The 18,093-nt window shown below is 40.5% G+C and overlaps 2 protein-coding genes across 10 annotated transcripts in view; one reads left to right on the top strand and one right to left on the bottom strand.

Annotated features, from left to right (window-relative positions):
- The window catches only part of LOC552142 (latrophilin Cirl), a 362,490-nt gene extending 350,734 nt beyond the window's left edge, over positions 1 to 11,756 (top strand). For 4 of the 8 annotated variants that reach the window (XM_006571349.3, XM_006571347.3, XM_006571350.3 and 1 more), the window contains 3 exons: positions 1,193 to 1,414; positions 7,518 to 7,715; positions 9,027 to 11,756. In XM_006571349.3, coding sequence (XP_006571412.1) covers positions 1,193 to 1,414; positions 7,518 to 7,715; positions 9,027 to 9,845 — 1,239 coding nt within the window. In that variant the 3' untranslated portion in view covers positions 9,846 to 11,756. Of the gene's footprint in view, positions 1 to 1,192; positions 1,596 to 7,517; positions 7,716 to 9,026 lie in introns of all 8 variants that reach the window. The other 4 variants (XM_006571353.3, XM_026443286.1, XM_006571348.3 and 1 more) reach the window with 3 other exon arrangements.
- Positions 1,339 to 17,501, bottom strand: LOC725748 (ankyrin repeat domain-containing protein 16). 2 transcript variants are annotated; one of them, XM_006571345.3, is made up of 4 exons: positions 17,007 to 17,451; positions 16,669 to 16,932; positions 16,346 to 16,602; positions 1,339 to 1,470 (listed from the first exon to the last, which is right to left on the bottom strand). In XM_006571345.3, the coding sequence occupies exons 1-3, from the start codon at positions 17,311 to 17,313 to the stop codon at positions 16,355 to 16,357; spliced, it is 819 nt and encodes a 272-aa protein (XP_006571408.1). In that variant the 5' UTR covers positions 17,314 to 17,451; the 3' UTR covers positions 1,339 to 1,470; positions 16,346 to 16,354. The 2 variants fall into 2 exon arrangements, with proteins under 2 accessions (XP_006571408.1, XP_016769071.1); XM_016913582.2 differs by lacking the exon at positions 1,339 to 1,470 and having other exon boundaries at positions 16,298 to 16,602; positions 17,007 to 17,501.
- Between the last annotated feature and the right edge of the window lie 592 nt (positions 17,502 to 18,093).

The following is an 18,093-nucleotide window of genomic DNA, read 5'->3' as shown; positions in this document are numbered from 1 at the left end:
AAAAAAAAAAAAAAAAAAAAAGAAAAAAAAGAAAAAGTCTAAAAGCCGCCGGTGTTGTTGAACCGCGTTTCGACGTTTAGAACACCTCGTTCAATCATCCTTCATTCTTTCATCTTTCTCCATCTCGTTAATCGAGAATTCGCGTGGCATCCTAATTAGTAGCGAGCAATTAGCATTGCGAGAAGAAAATGTTATCGTTAAATTATCGATTAATTACGATAATTATAATTATAATTATAATTATTATTATTATTATTGAATATAATAATTTGTTCGATTGATTATGCGTATATATACATATATTTTTCAATTTTGTATCAAACAATCGTGAAACGATTTCGAGAGTAAACGAAATATATATATATATATATTATATTGTCAACGTTCCGAGATAATCAGAGAATCAATTGTCGAATTGAATATTTATATATATATATATATATATATATAAAAATTGTAAAACTGTTTCTATTATCATAAGTAATTTTATAGTTTAAAACACAATTACTCACGAGTCAAAGATCTTGTAACATGAGAATTCAGAATGCACTGATGTACGAAAGCGGATTCTTCGTATATTATATATAAGTAGCAAGTAATTCCATAAGCGAGAGGATCTCTTTTGAAGAGAATCATGTTAAACGTGTGACGTTAATCGTAGACATCGTATGGTATCTCGCAAAACAAATCACGATAACAACAAAAATGATGTCTCAAATAAAGTGCTGTGGCAATCGAAAAATCACCCAACGATTTATTCGTCGAATCAACCGGGATCCTGTAGATTAATTTGCAGCTCGTTATCTTGATTTTTCATTTCTCTTTTTTTTTTTTTTTTTTTTTCAACAACAATTACATTTTGGTTGCCACTGCAGGATGCACCGCTGTTTTCCTGATTTATCTGTAAAATTCAGCACCAACGCTTTCGTAAAAAAAAAAAAAAACTCGATCGATTCATGTTTCTCGATACAGTGCATACTCATCGATATCATCCTCCAAAAAAAAAGATTGTTTCGTATTCTTACTTTTTTTTTTTTTTTTCCTTTACTTATTTCTTCTTTTTTCTCTTTCCTTAATTCATTGCGACGACGAGAACGAGAAACTAACGCGCGCTCGCACTTGCCTTGGTTCTTTGTGCACCGTTAAAGAAAAACCTTTCGTTCGGGGGGTGGTGTTTGCTTCGCCATTGCAGGTGAGGAAGGAGTACAGGAAGTTCGTGCGCCGCCACTCCTGGTTGCCCAAGTGCCTCAGGTGCTCCAAGACGGTGGCCGGAAGCTCCGGTGGCTCTTCCGGCACCAGCGGCGGCGGTGGTGGCGCGAATGGCGGCAAGGACTTCGGCTCGCACAACACCTCGTCGAATCCGTCCGCGCCCACCACGGACAGCTCCGGATTGTCGCCGCACGCCGCCTCCAATGTGGGTACAACAACGACCACGTCACCGCCCAACAATCACAACAACCTGACCGCCGCCTGTAACAATACGAATCTTTCGATAAACGTGAACCTGAACAATTTGTCGCTGAGGTCGCCGGTCGGGGCACACCAGATGCACATGATGGCACCTAGCAACCACAATAGGCATCCCGCTCAGCAAGGTATCCGATAGCCGCTTCTACACCAAACCAAGAAACTATTCCACGAATTTCATCGCACGGTTCTTGTTCCAACGGTTCTTTTTTCCACCATCAAAATGCGTCACAATTCGTCCGCGCGCGCGGAGAAAAAAAAATGATATACGATATAATATAGGGAATTTTTTTTTTTTTTGATCGGAGGAGGAGGACGAATAAAAGAAAATAGATCTCTCTCTCTCTTTCTCTCTCTTTTTGGCACTCTTTTCAGCTAAGCTGGTTTTCTTTGGTTATCCTTATTGGACTCTAATATACCGTTTTCCTTCTTAATTATATTCTTAACTATTTTTCGTTTCCAACTATCGCTTGTTTCTGCCGGTTAACGCAACTATGATTAATGGTAGTGGAATTAATAACGCATTTTCTTTATCCATCTTGTTTCTGTCCCTTTCTGTTCTACGAGAACGTCAGCCAAGCCATTCGAGTTGTGATAAAAGTTCGCCAAGGTTCTTTGCACCTTTATCGGTCGAATTCTTTCGTCCGGCCAACCACTCATATTTTCTCGTCCGTTGCACGACTCATTCACGCGATTAAGAGCAACGGTTTCCATTCCTAATGGTTTTAACGGCCGAGCTTTTTCGGCCGGATCTCCTCCACTTCGATTTAACTTCGATGCATCTATTGTCGCCGACCACGAAGTTTTCACCGATACGTTCTTCCTACATACGTACTTTCTCTTCTTCTCTCGATATCAAGTTTCGATCTAGTTACTCGATTCAGTCTTTTTTTTTTTTTTTTTTTTTTTTGATAAATTATTATTATCATCTTGTACTAGTTTCGCAAGAAACAATTCTCTCTTCGATGATCAGCGTTTAAGAAAATGAATTTTATTCAAGTTTTAGTAGTTCGACTAGTAGGCTATTATCGCCGAATTTATTCTAATAGTATATGCTAATTCAAGCTCGTTTTTTTTGTCCCTTCTTCGTTTTCTTCTTTCTCTTTGTCTTTCCTTCTTTCTTTCTTTCTTTTTTTTTTTTTTTTTTTTTTTTTAATATGTTACCCCAAGTCTGTTGCAGGATAAATTGTGAAGTGGGTGTCCTCGACCCTCCTAGTCGAGGGAGACTCGTTTCGAATGGGCGCGCGTTCCGCTCAAAAGCGACGCGTGCCAGAAACACTTTTTTAACGTCATCGAGAATCGCTTCGCCACCTCGAAAAACTGGCTCTGGAACGGGACGAGCTAAAAAGGCATTTAACGAACCGTTCGACTCTTTCGGCTCTATCGCGCTCGTCGCGGAGAATTTAGAGAGAGAGAGAGAGAGAGAGAGAGAAGAGAGGAAGAGAAATGTATATATTATATCGAGAAAGTTAGAGTAGAGATTTAGAAAGAAAGGGGAAAAAAATGTGAAGAACGATATTCAAAGGTTGGTTTTTTGGGGGGAAAAAACGAGAGAGAAATTGGGAAAAAAGAAAGGGAGAGAGAGGGAGAGAGAAAGAGGGAAAAAAATTATTGAACGTGGTCATGCCATAGATTTGTATGATAAAACAACGATACTCGGTTGTAGATGAAACGATAAACACAGTTGGATGTGTGCGGTCGTTGTGTCGTTGTATTCTCTGAAAAAAAAAAAAATTTATTGCCAATTGTCGGGCCGAATTTATCGGATTTGGTAGAGATTACTAGACACGAGCCGACTGGATATAATGAACGACACGTTATGTATGACAATTATATGTACAATTGTATACCATTGAAACTCTTCTCTCTTCTCTCTCTCTCTCTCCCTCTTTCTTCTTTCCGTTGTGTTTTTTTTTTGTTTTTTTTTTCGCTGCGTTTGTTCGTGAATTTGCCATGGCACACCGCTGTAAATTCACCGAATTTTAGAACGGCTCGTAACGCACGTGCCTCGTGGTTTTCGCAAAAATAAACGATGCTCGCACGGCACGATGTGCACTATTATTTTTTTTCCCCTTTCTTTTTTTTCATTTTATTTTATTTTTTTTTTTCTATCCAACTCCGGGTTGTTGCAGTTGTATAATTGTTAACGTGGAGCTCGAACGCGCTTGGAAGATATTAAAAAAATGCTTTCAATTCAAACATTCAACGAAACCCCGAAAAACCGAAGAAATAAAAATATTTTCGTAACACCATGATTTTTTATGAATTTGTATTCGTATACAACTGTTCCTCTCTCTTTCTCTCTCTCTCTCTCTCGCTCGCTCGCTCTTTCTCTCCATTTAAAAAAAATTCAAACGGAAGATCCGTCCCATTTTCTCGTGGATGAATACGCACTAGTAGAGATAAAATAGGAAGGAAACGGTGTATATCGGTGATATATCGACAAGCGGCGAAAAACGAAAACGAGAAAGAACGAGAGAAGAAGAATTCTCGGCGCGGTAAGCAATATAGCAAATTCGGTCCTCGACGCCGCAAGGCGGAAAGAAAAAGAAAAAAGAAAAAAGAAAGAAAAAAATACATGGCACGCTCTCTCGCTCGATTTTGCACACCTGTAAACACGCGAACGTACTATTTTGCAAGACCCTCCTACTAACAATGGTGATTTTCGTGCTTCTTATCTGGCTCTGGGTTTGGTGTAACGCGGTTGCTGGCTACTTTGTACCCCTTCCGCCCCCCCCTCCTCCTTCCCTTCCTCCTTTCATTCCCTCTTGTCTCGACGCACACGAGACGTTACTCTTATTGCGAAAAGCGCGAGCAACGACGTTGCACGACGATGGCTCGTCGCCCCCGCCCGCCCATCCATCCTCAGATTTTATTTCACATGATGATTTCAGATCAATTAATGAAACGCACTTCTCTACGCACGGGTATCTCTACTTCTCACGCTACGAGAGACGTAACGAATCTGTAACACGTCGACGATTCGTAGAAATCGGTTTCGCAGCTGCGCCTCCGACGACTCTCGACTCAACTGCTACACTTTTGGCACGCTCAAATTTTCTGTCTGCTCGCTCGTTTTTATCTCGCCTGGAAATGAAGATTCGCCGAAGATGCGGCGAATCGATTAACGATAACGATAGCTCGAGTAACAATTTTGCAATGAAACGTTGAAAAAATTCTTTACCTTTTGAAATATTAACGTGATATATATATATATACTTTAGCTTTTGAAATATTAACGTGATATGTATATATATATATATATATATATATATATATATATATATATATATATATAACACGTAAAATATTAATAGAATATAGCTTGCATCGCAAGGTTCGAGAAGACAGATCTTTCATTCCGACTAATAGCATCTGCTCTAGCGTATCAGCCACTGGCTTCCTCGCAAACCTGTTTGCCGCTTATCCTTTTTACTCTCGAGGCACTGATGCGTGAGCCGACCGGTAATACTGTCACTAAGGAAATTGAAACGAATTTTCATAGACCATAAAGGAAGTATATACGTTGAGAAAGATTCGTAATGTACGAGCGTGTAATGTTATTCTTATCCAATCGCGTGGACAGAATACGATCGATACATATATATATTTATATATATACACGTAGAAAATATTTTCTTGTCGATAAGAATATACGACATTTGCCCCCGTTTTTTTCCTCTTCGAATTCTGTCCACGCAGTTCAAATCTAGTACTATCTTTAAGCCGCTCACTGTCAAGCAAATCGTTCGATCGAAGAGCGCTCGAATTAACTCTTTCTCTCGTTTCCCTTTTCGTGAAAATATATTCTCGCGCTCTCCGATCGATGTTCTCGGTTCGGTTCACAAACGCCTGTCAAACGCACGTCACATCACAAGCGTGGAGACAAGCGCTCTCTTTGGGCTGCTCACGCTTGTCACACGGCCGATTACTTAAGCACGAGGACAAGAGAAAGCTATATATATAAAAAAGATAAAAAGAAAGAAAAAGAAAAGAAAAAGAAAAAAGACGAGGAAAAAAAAAACCTCGTCGAAGACCGATATCAATTCACATTTCACATCTCTCTCACACTTCCTGTTGCAACGCACAACTCGTACACACGTACCCTTCTTCTTCTTCTTCTTCTTCTTCTTCTTCTTCTTCTCTTCTTCTTCTTCTTCTTCTTCTTCTTCTTCTTCGTCACTTTTGCTCTCTGTATACACGCGCAGCAAACGCAGCAGACATACGCACACGTACACGCATAAAGGAGACGCAGAAATCGTTCTTTTTTTTTCCCTATTTTTTTCTCTCTTTCTCTCTCTCTCCCCCTCTCGCTAATTAACACTAGGTGCGTATTCTCGCACGAGGTGAGGCAAGGGAGAGGAGGGAGGAGAGAAGGATCAATACGGATCATCGAAACGATTTAACGATCCAGCTCGAGACGCAGGCGTGCCCTTTGTCGAATCGAGGACGCGAGCTCGAAAAATCTATAATAAGCCGGAGAATTAATTGGTTTCGTTTTCATCGGTTTCGTTGCCAAAAAAAGATTTCGCAAGTCGTGCGTGGAGTAATTTTATTCGACACCAGCGTTGATACGTTCTGGGGACGTACGAGACGGGGCCCGGTCGTCTTCCGCCACGTCAACCGCACAAACGAGGAGCCGGTTTCCCCGACGTTATCTCATTACGGACAAACAAGAAAACAAAGAGGACTCTCGTTTCCCCGTTGCACCTCACCTTGCTCCATCACTCCTCGAGACTATACCAACGAATCGATCGATCATGCTCGACCAAGATCGATAAATTCTTCGCAATTTATTAAAATAAATTGATTATCTGAATGAATGAACGAAGTCGGAGAAACGAAGAAATTCCAATATTCCACGAATGGTAAACGTTCGTCGATCGAGGAAGGAAATGATTAAATTTTTCAGAATTTTCGCACGGTGCTCGAGGAACGGAAACGCGAAAATCTTGGAAATCTTGGAAATCGAATATGCGTGTATAGCGATGTACCGTCGTCCAGGACAAACGCATGCTTTCGTTCAAGGTGTGCGTGCTGACGTCGCGTATCTCAGTCAGTTACATCGTAGATTTGCCCGAGTTAAATCCGCCACACTTCCGGCGAGCCATTGCAGCTCCGCGAGATATCATCCGCGATTTATCTCGTCCATATGCGCTACGCTTTCGAACACGCTTAGAAGGCCGTTTTTAAACCGTGTCGCGCACGAGAATCCGGTTAATCCTTCTCGTTCTCTAGCGAGAACGATTACACATCGACCGTATTTATCGCGAGCAACCTCGTCGGATTAATTAGTTTCGAGGAGGGGAAAAAAAGGGGGGAAGGAAAGGAAAGAAAATTGACGAAGAAAGAAACGCGATTAACGGAGTTGATCGAGATTGAAAGAACGCGTGGATTTTTTAAGGAGCAAGGTGTTCTGCCCGAGAAGATTTCGCGAGAATTTCGAGTAACCCTTTGTTTACTGGTGAATTGCGAATTACTTTTCTTTTTCTTTTTTTTAATTAAATATTGGAACGAGCCGGGCAATTAGTGAGAAGTTAATGATCATAATGGCAACCTTTCCACTCGACGTTTCAATGTTCTCTCGAGACATCGGTGTTCCATTGTGTTACCCTATTGTGTCTCCAATGTTTAATCGCTTGATCTTTCGAGTATTGTCTGCTGAGCGTATTATACTCTCGTGTATTACAGCGCACGATTAATCGTCTATCATCGGCGCTACGTAACTTCCAATTACATTATTATAATAATGACAAAATTACAAAAATTGTAATTGTAATACGTAGCTGATAAACAATTCCTTCACAACAATTTTTTCCACCCTCGAAATGGACACACAAGATCCCAACAACAAATATGTTCCTAAACGATTATTTTCCCTTGAAAAAAAAACACTTGAAACATGTATATATATATATATATATATATCTATACATTTATATATATATACATACACAGATTCATCGAGGACACAACACTCGATCTCATCCCCATTCCGTATCAGTAAACGAAGGGTTAAGAGGGAACGGCGAATGGTTCGATTTTTACAGTACTTGGCGTCCGGTCGAAGCTGGGCGATTGTCGATAGGCAGCCGGCAGTAACAGCGCCACGTGAATCCTCTTCGACAGAGGCTCACATCGTGGCGACCCTGCCCTACGCCCGTCACGCCTTCTTACCCTCAGCTCCCAATATCCCCAAATCTGCCACCGCCACTTGGGGCCACCTTAACAAAAACCTCATGTGGAAGGTAACTAACTCACCGCAGCTAAAAAGAAAAAAAAAAAAAAAAAAAGAAAAGAAAAAAAAAAAGGCTCGCTCGCTCGCTCGCTCGTGTCGTGTTGTTTCGTTCCAACTTTCCTTTTTCTCTCACTAATGTTCTTTATTCGCCATTGTTTCTCTAATCGATTGCATGGTGTGCCATGATTTTTTCATTTTTTGTTTTTCATTCTCTTTCAGTTCATCACTCTCGTTTCCTTTAACCTCGTTTTCTCGGTTTACATATATATATATATATATTTCATTAACGACAAGCACCCTAGAAAACACATTTTTGCACACTTAGAGGAAACCTAATCGCGTGAGTCGTGATTGAGTGACCCGAAAACCGCTTCGAAAATCGCATGGAGGTGTGGGGATAAATCGTTTTCCCGGTGAAAAAAAATGTTCCATCAAACATTGAGAGCTTGCAACCCCTCCCCTTCTCTCCCCCGCCCCTTCTTCTTCGTTCAATCGCGATCATATTCGTTTTCGAAACCTTCGGAATCTCTTCAATTTTTTTTTTTTTTTAACCAAGTAATCGAAACATATATATATATATAAAAACGAGAGAACATTTTTCGACAAGAGAAAATTGTTCATTGTGGTTCCGAGTTCGACGATGATCGCGACGAGAATCGTACGTACACTCACACATATAAAACCGACGTTCAGTTTTTTTCAAAGATAAAAAAAAAAAAAACGCCTGTACCTTTCACGAACGCGTAGCTCGTTGTGTGTGCGTGTGCGTGTGCGTTTCTCTTCTTTCTTTTACGTTTTTTCGTTCGTTCTGTAACGAGAGAATGACTATGATGCTACCATGATGAAACACGTGTCTCCTCATGATCATATAGCCTTTGTACATATCATACAGCACGTACCGAATCTTCTCGCTCGTTCCTTCGACCATGCATGCGAGCTCGTGGATTTTGTGAAACATCCCCGAGATCATCGAGGTTGGTCCTCGATGAGACTCGTCGCCACCCTTTTATACAACCCCGCGCGGACAAGATCCTCGTAATTCTCTCCTCGCATCTTGCAAAAACTTATTTCGTATATCCTTCGAAATAAGTTCGTCGTCGATTACGAGAATGAAGAAAAAATTTCTTCTTTCGCAGAAATCTTCGTTCGAGGATCTTGGTTCGCCACCGATCTCTCCTCGTCACCAACTTACACTCGTCGATCATCACTTTTGTTTTCTTTTTCACTCCCCTGTTTTTTACACTCTCTAATAATCGACGAACCTCGAACCTCGAACTCGTACAACAGTCACTCACGAGATCTTAATCTGTCTCTCCCGCAGAACATTTCTTTTAAATCGTATTCCCGGGACTCGGGGCACGGCGGTTCCGAGCAGGAAGACTCGCCCAGGACGCACAACACGATGACCCTGGGCCACTCGGGGCGGAACCGCGGCGCTAGAGGGATCAACGACGGGAACGAGATGAGCGGCAACAGGACGACCGGCGGCGGCGGGGGCGGAGGCGGCGGAGGGGGCGGCAGGCGAGCCGCGTTGCCTTACAAGCACAAATACACGGAGATAATCGACGGGCGCGTGAACGGGCCTGGCCATCATCAGCTGCACGCCCACCACGGCCAACACGTGCACCTGCCCCGGGATCTCGCGAACGAGGACGAGCCCGTCTACGAGGAGATCGAGAGGGGCGGTGGGGGAGGTGGGGGCGGCGAGATCCAAGTCTCGGACATGTCGGACGAGGACGGAAGGAGGCAGAGCGACATGAGCAGGCAATCGTCGAGAAGTTACGGCGATCATAGGCCGTTGATCCCCTACTCGCCCGCCACGGACAGGAATCTAATGCATTACGGGCAAACGTTGACGGATCGCGGGGGCGGAGGTGGGAATAATATCCATTGTGACGAGTACAGCCCCGCGTTCGAGAGGACACTCAACACTTGTTGGGAGAAGCTGAGAAAGCAGCAGGCATGGTACGAGAGGGGCGAGCTGCCCCGGCTCCCGGCCGGTTACGGTATACCGCCCCAGCCGGACCACACGAGAACAGTGGCGGTTCTGGACGGGCACACGGTCGTCTGTCATCTGCAGCCGCAGACGGACATGTATACGGGCCGCGGGATGCCACCCCCTTCGTACAGCGAGTGTTAGGACGGCCCCCGGTGGCGCCGTCTCGTCGTCGTCCTCCTCCTCGTCTTCCTGCACGAAGGACGATGGATAAGCTTTCTCGGTCTCGGGGCGACGCCGTTTTCGCGGGGAACGATCGATGGAACGCGATCCTCTTCGTTCAACGACGTTGTTACTCGAGGATCGGATTCTCCCGCGACACGCGCATTCCTCGCAGAAGGAATTCGCGCGAGAGAGAGGGGGACGATCCCTCTTGAACAACGGTGGTTCGTTCCTGATACGAAGAAAGGTCCACGAAGACGGTCGACGCGTCTCTCCACCTCTTCAGCGCGGACGAAGAATCGTGAAATCGAGTTTCTAGCTCAAACTTAAAACGCGACTCTGGTTGCCGCGTTTTTCTTAGCCATAAGCGGGCGACGACGGCCCTCGCCGGCCTCGTTCTCGACTCTCCTTTGTTTCTGTTTCCGTTTATATATATATATATATTTTTTCCCCCCTTTTCGAAAATTTGCGCGCAAGAATCGGCGCGAGTCCACGCCAACGGACGTGTGTCTGTCGTGTCTCCAGTTCAACGATCGTGCGAGTGTGTGCGACGAAAGAAAAGAGAAACGCCGAGGATCTGTGTACGATAGTGTGAATTATTACGAAAGAAAAAAAGAAAAAGAAAAAAAAAAAGAAAAAGAACAATCACGAACAAACACCTTGTTGAAGTTAATCGTCGTTGTACCGTCGAAGCCTGTGCTCGGGCTTTGGGATTGGCTCATTGACGCGGATGTACGATGTCGTACGGAGAACGATAAAACGTGACGAGTCTTCTTCTAGGTTTACCTTAAGATTTCCGCTCCTACAGGAAAACGCTTACAGAGCTCGAGGTTTCGAGGAGTATTCGCGGATTCAATGATTCGCACGAGATGATCGTTTAACGCTCGTAATAATAAATAATAATAATGTTGGAGATTAATTATTTTTCCTTCCTTCCGTTCTTCAGGATGTTGTTCCCTGTTTGTTCGTTACTCGATTATTATTAATCCTCGAAGCCTGTCCTCCTGTACGCGTTTACAGTAAGATCGAGGTGAAATTTCTTCCTCGATGATCTCGTCGATGCTGGCTACGCTCGTTAACGAAGAGAGAAAAAGAAAAAAGAAAAAAAGAAACGATTCGAGAATAATAATAATAATAATGAGACATATCGAGATCGATAAGAACATACATTTGTGGATACACGAGGGTGGGGGGAAAAAAAGAAATCGTTCGTTAACGGGTCATTCGATCGAGAGAGAGAGAAAATTCGATTTGGATTTCCCCGGAAGGGAATCAACGACGACACGATAAAGGAATCCGAAGCCCATGTTTTCCTTTCGAACGTCTCGACTTTCATCGAACCGGGGGGCGCACGGGGATGGAGGGGGTGGGGAGGGGAGGGGGCGAGAGAAGGGAAGGGGGGAGGGACAGCGTTCGATGACATATCGCGGAATTGCTGATCGATATCGATATCACCTCGCCATAGGAAGAAGAAGTTAAAGTTAAAAGTTATAAAAATAATCGATCGACGCTTACTTCGATTAATCATTATCGCGTTACATTAGTGATCGTATCGTAGAGTTTACTTCTAAAGTCGCTAAAGATTTAGCTTTCGTGGAAATTTCTGCGACACGATCTGGATTTCGGAAGGTAACGGATTTATTATACGTGAGATTAAAAAAAGAAAAAGAAATAAAAAGAAAATCTTCGAGTTCGAGAGACAGAAGAAAAGAAAAGAAAAAGAGAGGAAAGGAATGTCCAATGTTTTAAGAAAGGTTGTAGTTTAACGTTAACCGCGGTTAAAAGAGAGAAAAAAAAAAAAAAGAAGTACCTTTATCGGTCGTCCCAGCCAGCTCCTCATTGTACATTGCTTTGGAACGTTACGTTTTAGTCCCAGAATGTTATTTTTATAAATAAAAAAAAAAATGATATATATATATAAATGTATATGTATGTATACAATAACGATATTATATATATATACATAAACAAAAAAAAAAAATACGAGAGAGAAAAGTGGGTGAGAGTTGTACGAAACAAGTATATATATATATAAATATATATCTATATATATATATTATATATATATAGTGATACAAAGCGATTTTCCGAGCGACATGGAAAAAGCGGAAAAAAAAAAAACTTAGTCACTGTTTTTTACTATTTTTTAAAGAACAAAAAAGGTATATGTCGTAATCGCGTAATCTGTAATGTGTAACTAAGGGAACCCGCGCGCTATTTATTTTTTATCATCCGTGAGTGTTATCTAATGTGTAATTAGCAACTCAACTCGTGTTGAGATCCGACGATCCGATGATCAGCGAACGAACACGCTTGAACACGTATTATAGTAAATACGAATAAAATTCGAGATGTATCGAGAGTGATCGATCGAGTGGGCGAGCTCGCTGTCATTCGATCATCGGAATCGAAAGGGGCGAAATTTTGTGCTTGCAAAGAAGATCCATCGTCGACGAACGGAAGCGTTGATATCAAACGACGCGACGAACGTCGAGCTCTCTCTTCGACGCGCCATTTTTGGCTCGATGTTCGTCTCGAACCGATATATAACAGGAGAAAGATAACGTTTGGTTAACTACAGAGTTGCAAAGAGACAAGGTTCTTCTTTCTCCAAGCTTTTGTTTTTTTTTTTTTATTTTTATTTTTTCCTTTTATAATCGTATCGTGGCCCTTCGTACGCCAAATGTGAGAAAATTTGTTGAAAATCGTAAAACGTCCTTTCAATCGAGGTTTCGAAGCGTTCGAATTTCCGTTTCCTGTTCAAAGGAATACGCGAATACAGTGAATTCGATATATTCTTTCTCTCGGTTCTTTTCTTTTTTTTACGTGTCATTTCCTTCTTCTTCTTTTTTTTTTTTTTCTTTTAATTTATTTCCCTGCTCAGCCGGGCCGGCCGTGATCCTTCTCTCCGGCAAATCGTACGTTAAGGCGAAAATAAATCTATAGGCGAATTAATAAATAGCGATAATCAGCGTTTAAGGGTACCAGCGTAGCTAATGCTAAGCGTTACGAAGCGTTTCCTCCGACTTCAATGAAACGTGAATTGCTCATTCTTGATATCGCGAGAACCCGTTCGCGCAGTTATCTATCTATCTTGATTTTTTTTTCCAGTTTTTAGAGAGATCCTTCGCACAAGCGTAGTTTGAGATGACAAGCGCATCCGGAAACCGTTTCTGTCCACGATGTTAAAGGTAGAACGAAAATATCGTCGAGTATGTAAATATATATATATATATATATATCATTTCCATTTTGCCACGAAATTCTAACGTCTCGTTTCGTTTATTCACGTCAAGCGAATAAAACCAGAAGTTTGTACTCGGTCCGCTCGCCATTCGAAAACATCATCCGGACAGTGTCGTGTCACGCAAAAAGAGAATCGAATTTTTGGTATCTTAAACATTTTTCTTTTTCTTTTTTTTTTTTTTTCCTTTCGTTTCACATTCCTTCGTCGTCACGATAAGGAAACAACAACCGAGCGAGATATATTTTTCAGTCAATTACAGAGCAACGCATCAAGTGTTAAAATTAATCGGGTATCGTCGTATCGAGTCTTCGAGATTTCGCGTCGTTTAATCAAAATAACTAACTCTATGCGATTTCACAAGAAGATTTCTTAGAAGAATCACGATACAAAATTTGAACTATTCGATATGCCTTCGTGCGTCGTTCATTGTCAAAATTAATTTTTAACAACTTACGAGAGACACGATACGCGACGACATACCGAGTGATCGATGTAACTCGGTTGAAATCTCGTTAAAATTTCGTTGAATGAACGCGTGGATCACACGTGGAGCAGTTGCGATAAACGTTTTTTCGTTCCCTCCCATGTGTCGTCGCGTCTCGCGAACGTCTCGAATCCGCCGCCTCTGTTCGCGCGGTGCGACAGAGTTTATAGATTCTGTGAATTTTGCACGAGCGAAAGGTCTTGGAACGAGTACCACTACCGGATAATATATCGTAAACGCAGCCACATTCCATCCGTTCGACTTGTCGTAATCGAGAAAAAGAGACGAAAGGGGGGTATAAATGGGAAGGTGTATCTACGAGGCAAGCAGACGGGAAAGCCAATCTCGAGCAGCGCATTTGTGCCTGGACGAATAGGCAAATTTACGAATTTGCGTAATTGTTGCGTTATATACCGTTCTTTTTCCTTTTGTTTTTCTCTCTCTCCTTCGTTTCATCCTTCCTTCTTTCGTTTATACGTAAAAATATATATATATATATTTTTTTTTTTTTTCTTGCATTGACAACGTAACCGGCGTAACCGGCGGGCCATATTGAAAAAAAAAAAAGAAAAAAGAAAAAAGAAAGAAAAGGGAAAGAGAACGCACCGGTTTGAGAGGATTTGTTGCGTGCGAAAGGGGAGAGGGAGTGTGTGAGAAAGAGAGCGAGAAACATTATCATTGGAAAAAAAAGAAATCTCGAAACGAGGTGGGTGTACATAATGTAAATAGGGCTTTGTACATGTTGAACACGTTGTAATGTAAATGGGGGAAAAAGGAAAGAAAAGGAAAAGAGAAAAGAGAAAAGTGCGGTGAAGAGAAGTGCGTGAAAGAGAGAATTGTGCGTGCGTGTGAGGAAATGAGGTGAGAAAGAGAGGTTAGAGAAAAAGAGGAAAAAAGAAAAAAAAAAAAGAACGAGAGGCGACCGAGACGATCGATGTGAGAACGGAAAAGAATACACTAGATAAGACAAGTTATTAGTAAGTAGTGGATATTACAGTGACTATTATCGTGATGGCGGATGCGTGAGGCGGTTTAACTTAAGTCCCAAGCGTAATTAGTTAATGTGTAAATAAATTAAGCGAGGAAGTAAAAGAAGCAAAAAAAAAATAATAATAATAATAATAATAATAATGATAACAATATTAAATGAGAGCCCAAATAATCATTGGATATTTATAAACGAACTCCGCTAAAGAGAGGACGATACGGATGAAAAAAGAAAAAAACGAAAAAGAAAAAAAGAAGAAAGATCGATTAAATAATAAGTTCGGCGGAAGAAGGAGGGAAAATGTAAAAAAAAGGTTAAATATGAACTCAAGCACTCGTCCCGTGCGTTAGGTTACTGTTAAACGAATGAAATGGAAAGTTCGAGTAGGGAAAAGAAGAAGAAGAAGAAGAAGAAGAACACGAAGGTAGACAAAAGCGGAAGAGAGGGGAAAGAAGATTGGAGAATAGAAGGGGAAGGAAAAAAAAAGATTAAGAATGGAAATGTGCAAACGATTAATCAGATGGACAGATATACAATGCATGTTTTATCCTTAGCCGTTTTATAAATATAAACATCCTCTTCCCTTCCCTCCTTTCTCTCACCCCTCCCCCTCGCCCGTCATCTCGATCCTTCTCCTCTTTTCACGCGAGGCTGATCTCTCTCTCTCTCTCTCTCTCTCTCTCTGATCGACACACCTGTCCGTATACTGTCCAATTTCGAGATGTTCCTTTCAATCGTATGCGCTGTCTCTCTTTACTTTTCATCCTTGTTCTCTCGTCCGCAGCGAACCAGCCACAATCGTGTCATCCCTCGAGATACTTAGCGATTAAGTTTTTTTATTTCGCGTGCAAAAAGAGAAAAAGAAAAAAGAAAGAAAGAAAGGAAGAAGGAAAGAAAGAAAGAAAGAAAGAAAGAAAAAGTTAAACGAGAGGAAAGAAAGATCAAAAAAAAGAAACAGAAAAAGAAAATATGGATTGGAACGGTGAGTGAAAGGAAATTCAAAGCAATTGCGGAAAGTAAATCAACAAAAAAATAGGAACGCTCCCTCGCCACGGTATTCACCGGTATGTGCACCGATCATCTCATCCCTTCCCCACTCGCTCATCCTTTGAAAGTATTGGAATATTTTTCGAATCGGCTTTTTACCGAACCATTTTATCCAAAGACACGAAGAAGCAAAAAAAAAAAAGAAAGCAACGATCGAATTACAGAATTTTGAAAAATAAACCGGCGCACGATTCATGTTCGCATAGAATTCGTAAAAAATTCTGTGATCTTTACCATTTATGTTCCCTGTTTATAAGTGATATTTAACGAACGTGTTTATAAAGGAAAAAAAAAATACACGGACACGGTTTTAGCATGTAATTACGCGTAAGTTTCCCGTGAATCATCGCCTGCCTGCGCACGCTACAAATGAAAAGGAAGAGAAAGACCGAAGAACAAGCACAGAAGAAGAAGAAGAAGAGGAAGAAGAAGAAAAAGAAAAATACAAATGAACAAGAAGAATGTAAAATCTAGGTATCTCCGATCTACTAAGAGCCTCCGTTTCTTCATTTTTGTATGCTTCTTTAAGACTGTCTGATACAGGAAAAAAAAGGATAAATAAATGTGTACCAATCTCTGAATAAAAAAAAAAAAAAGTCTTATTTTTCTCTAGTTTAGAAAATTTCCTAATTGTATAAAAAAAAAAAAGAAAGAAAAGAAAAAGGAAATCAAAAAAAGAGAACAATTTATTTAATCCCCTGTTTCTTTTTACTTACTCCTTCTTCTTAATTTTCTAAAATGTCTTTCACAGCTTCTTCGTTTCCAATTATAGCTGCTACGTGTAAAATGGTTTGGCCAACATTATCTGTGGCATTAACATCAGCTCCCAAATCTATCAATCGTTTCGTCACGATCAGATGACCTCCTTTAACGGATTCGTGAAGAGGAGTGGATCCTGTGGAATCTCGCGCATTCAGAAAATTCGAATTAAGCGCCAAAAGTCGATCGACTAAATCTTCGCGTCCGTGAAACGCTAAAAAAAATTAGAAAATTTATAATTATTAAGTATAATTAAAATACATAGCATAAAAATTATTACCAGCAATGTGTATAGCGCTTCGGCCATTATTCGTTCGATCGTCGATGCATCTGGTAAACTGACTCGCCAATAAATCAAACGCATCTTTATCGCCGGAACGACAAATCAAATGTAACGGTGTCCATCCGTCTTTATTTCGCAAAAACGGATTCGCCTTTGCTTTCAAAAGCGCGGCAACGCATTCGTACGCATCGTTTCCGGTTTTTGTACAAGCCAGCATGAGCGGTGTCCAATCAGCGCGTTTCAATGCGTCTATGGTTGCACCTTTAAAAGAAAATAATTTAGTGTTAGTAATATAAAAAGAAAAAGTAACATTAGAGAGAGAGAGAAGAAAACACCTTTTTCAATCAAATACTTCACGATATCGTTACGAACAAACTGTGCCGCCTCGTGCAATGGTGTTTTCATATCTTTATTGGTAACATCGACTTTAAAGTCTGGTTTCTCGAAAGTTTCATATAAATATCGAACAATATTCAAATGACCCGCACGAGTAGCAACGTGCAAAGCGGTGTCACCAGAAGACAAATGCCGGAAGAACGTCCAATCTTGAATATCATATTTGGATACAAGAGTTTCTACTCTTGATAAGTCTCCACTTTGACAGGCGTGCAGAAATTTCTTCGATAGGTTAGGATCCGTCATATAAGTTTCTATTATCGAAGAAACGGAGTACGCGTGAGATAAGAAGAATAAAATATTTTCCTTCACAAAAATGTGAAGATTTTTAATAAAAAAATTTTCAAAAAACGCTAAACACTCGAGAACACTGTAGAAATGATAGAGATTACCATCTCGTAGAGAACGACAGAAGTATAAAAGCTCGAAACAACGCCATCTACCGTCGGTATAAGTAGACGTTGAATGGCGCGAATCGATTTCATTTGCAAATAAAGTTAATTTAAAATATTTTATAACATAAAAATAATATTGAATTTTAAAAATTTAAACATTAGAATTTTTTTTTAATATTAAATCGCAAATTAAATTATAATAATATAAATGAATTTTGTATAATATAATACAATTTTATAATAAAATAATTTTAAATAAAATTTTATAATAAAAATCGTCAGGGAAAATTTATATACGATAAATAATATTTATTTCTCGAATGAACTTACGGGAAAATAAAAAAATAATGAGAAGTTGCAATGCTGAATTGAATAATGCCAAATCATCCAAGCGTAAAACCGTGTTGAATATAAAATTAATCGTGCGAAATCTAGAATTGACACGAGTAATAAGAATCTTTGTAATTATAACATTATAATTCGCAGCCAATATCTCTAAAGTAAAGAAGAAAATCCTCTTTTTTTTTTCTTCCATTCTATGAGAATTTAAATAAAAAAAAAAATACCAACAAATGAAATGTACATGCAATACATATAAGATAATCATGGATTAATTATTTATAAACCTGAT

The sequence above is a fragment of the Apis mellifera genome, linkage group LG1 (genome assembly GCF_003254395.2).
Source record: "Apis mellifera strain DH4 linkage group LG1, Amel_HAv3.1, whole genome shotgun sequence".
In the NCBI taxonomy this organism is placed as follows: domain Eukaryota; kingdom Metazoa; phylum Arthropoda; class Insecta; order Hymenoptera; family Apidae; genus Apis; species Apis mellifera.
This window is presented reverse-complemented; position numbering and strand designations above follow the sequence as displayed.

Excerpts from the sequence above, each read along its gene's own strand:
- LOC725748 (XM_016913582.2), bottom strand. The coding sequence starts at position 17,313 with ATGACGGATCCTAACCTATCGAAGAAATTTCTGCACGCCTGTCAAAGT. Across the intron at positions 16,933-17,006 it reads GAAGTATTTGATTGAAAAAG|GTGCAACCATAGACGCATTG; the intron begins GTGTTTTCTTCT and ends TTTCTTTTAAAG. Across the intron at positions 16,603-16,668 it reads AAGCGCTATACACATTGCTG|CGTTTCACGGACGCGAAGAT; the intron begins GTAATAATTTTT and ends AATTTTTTTTAG.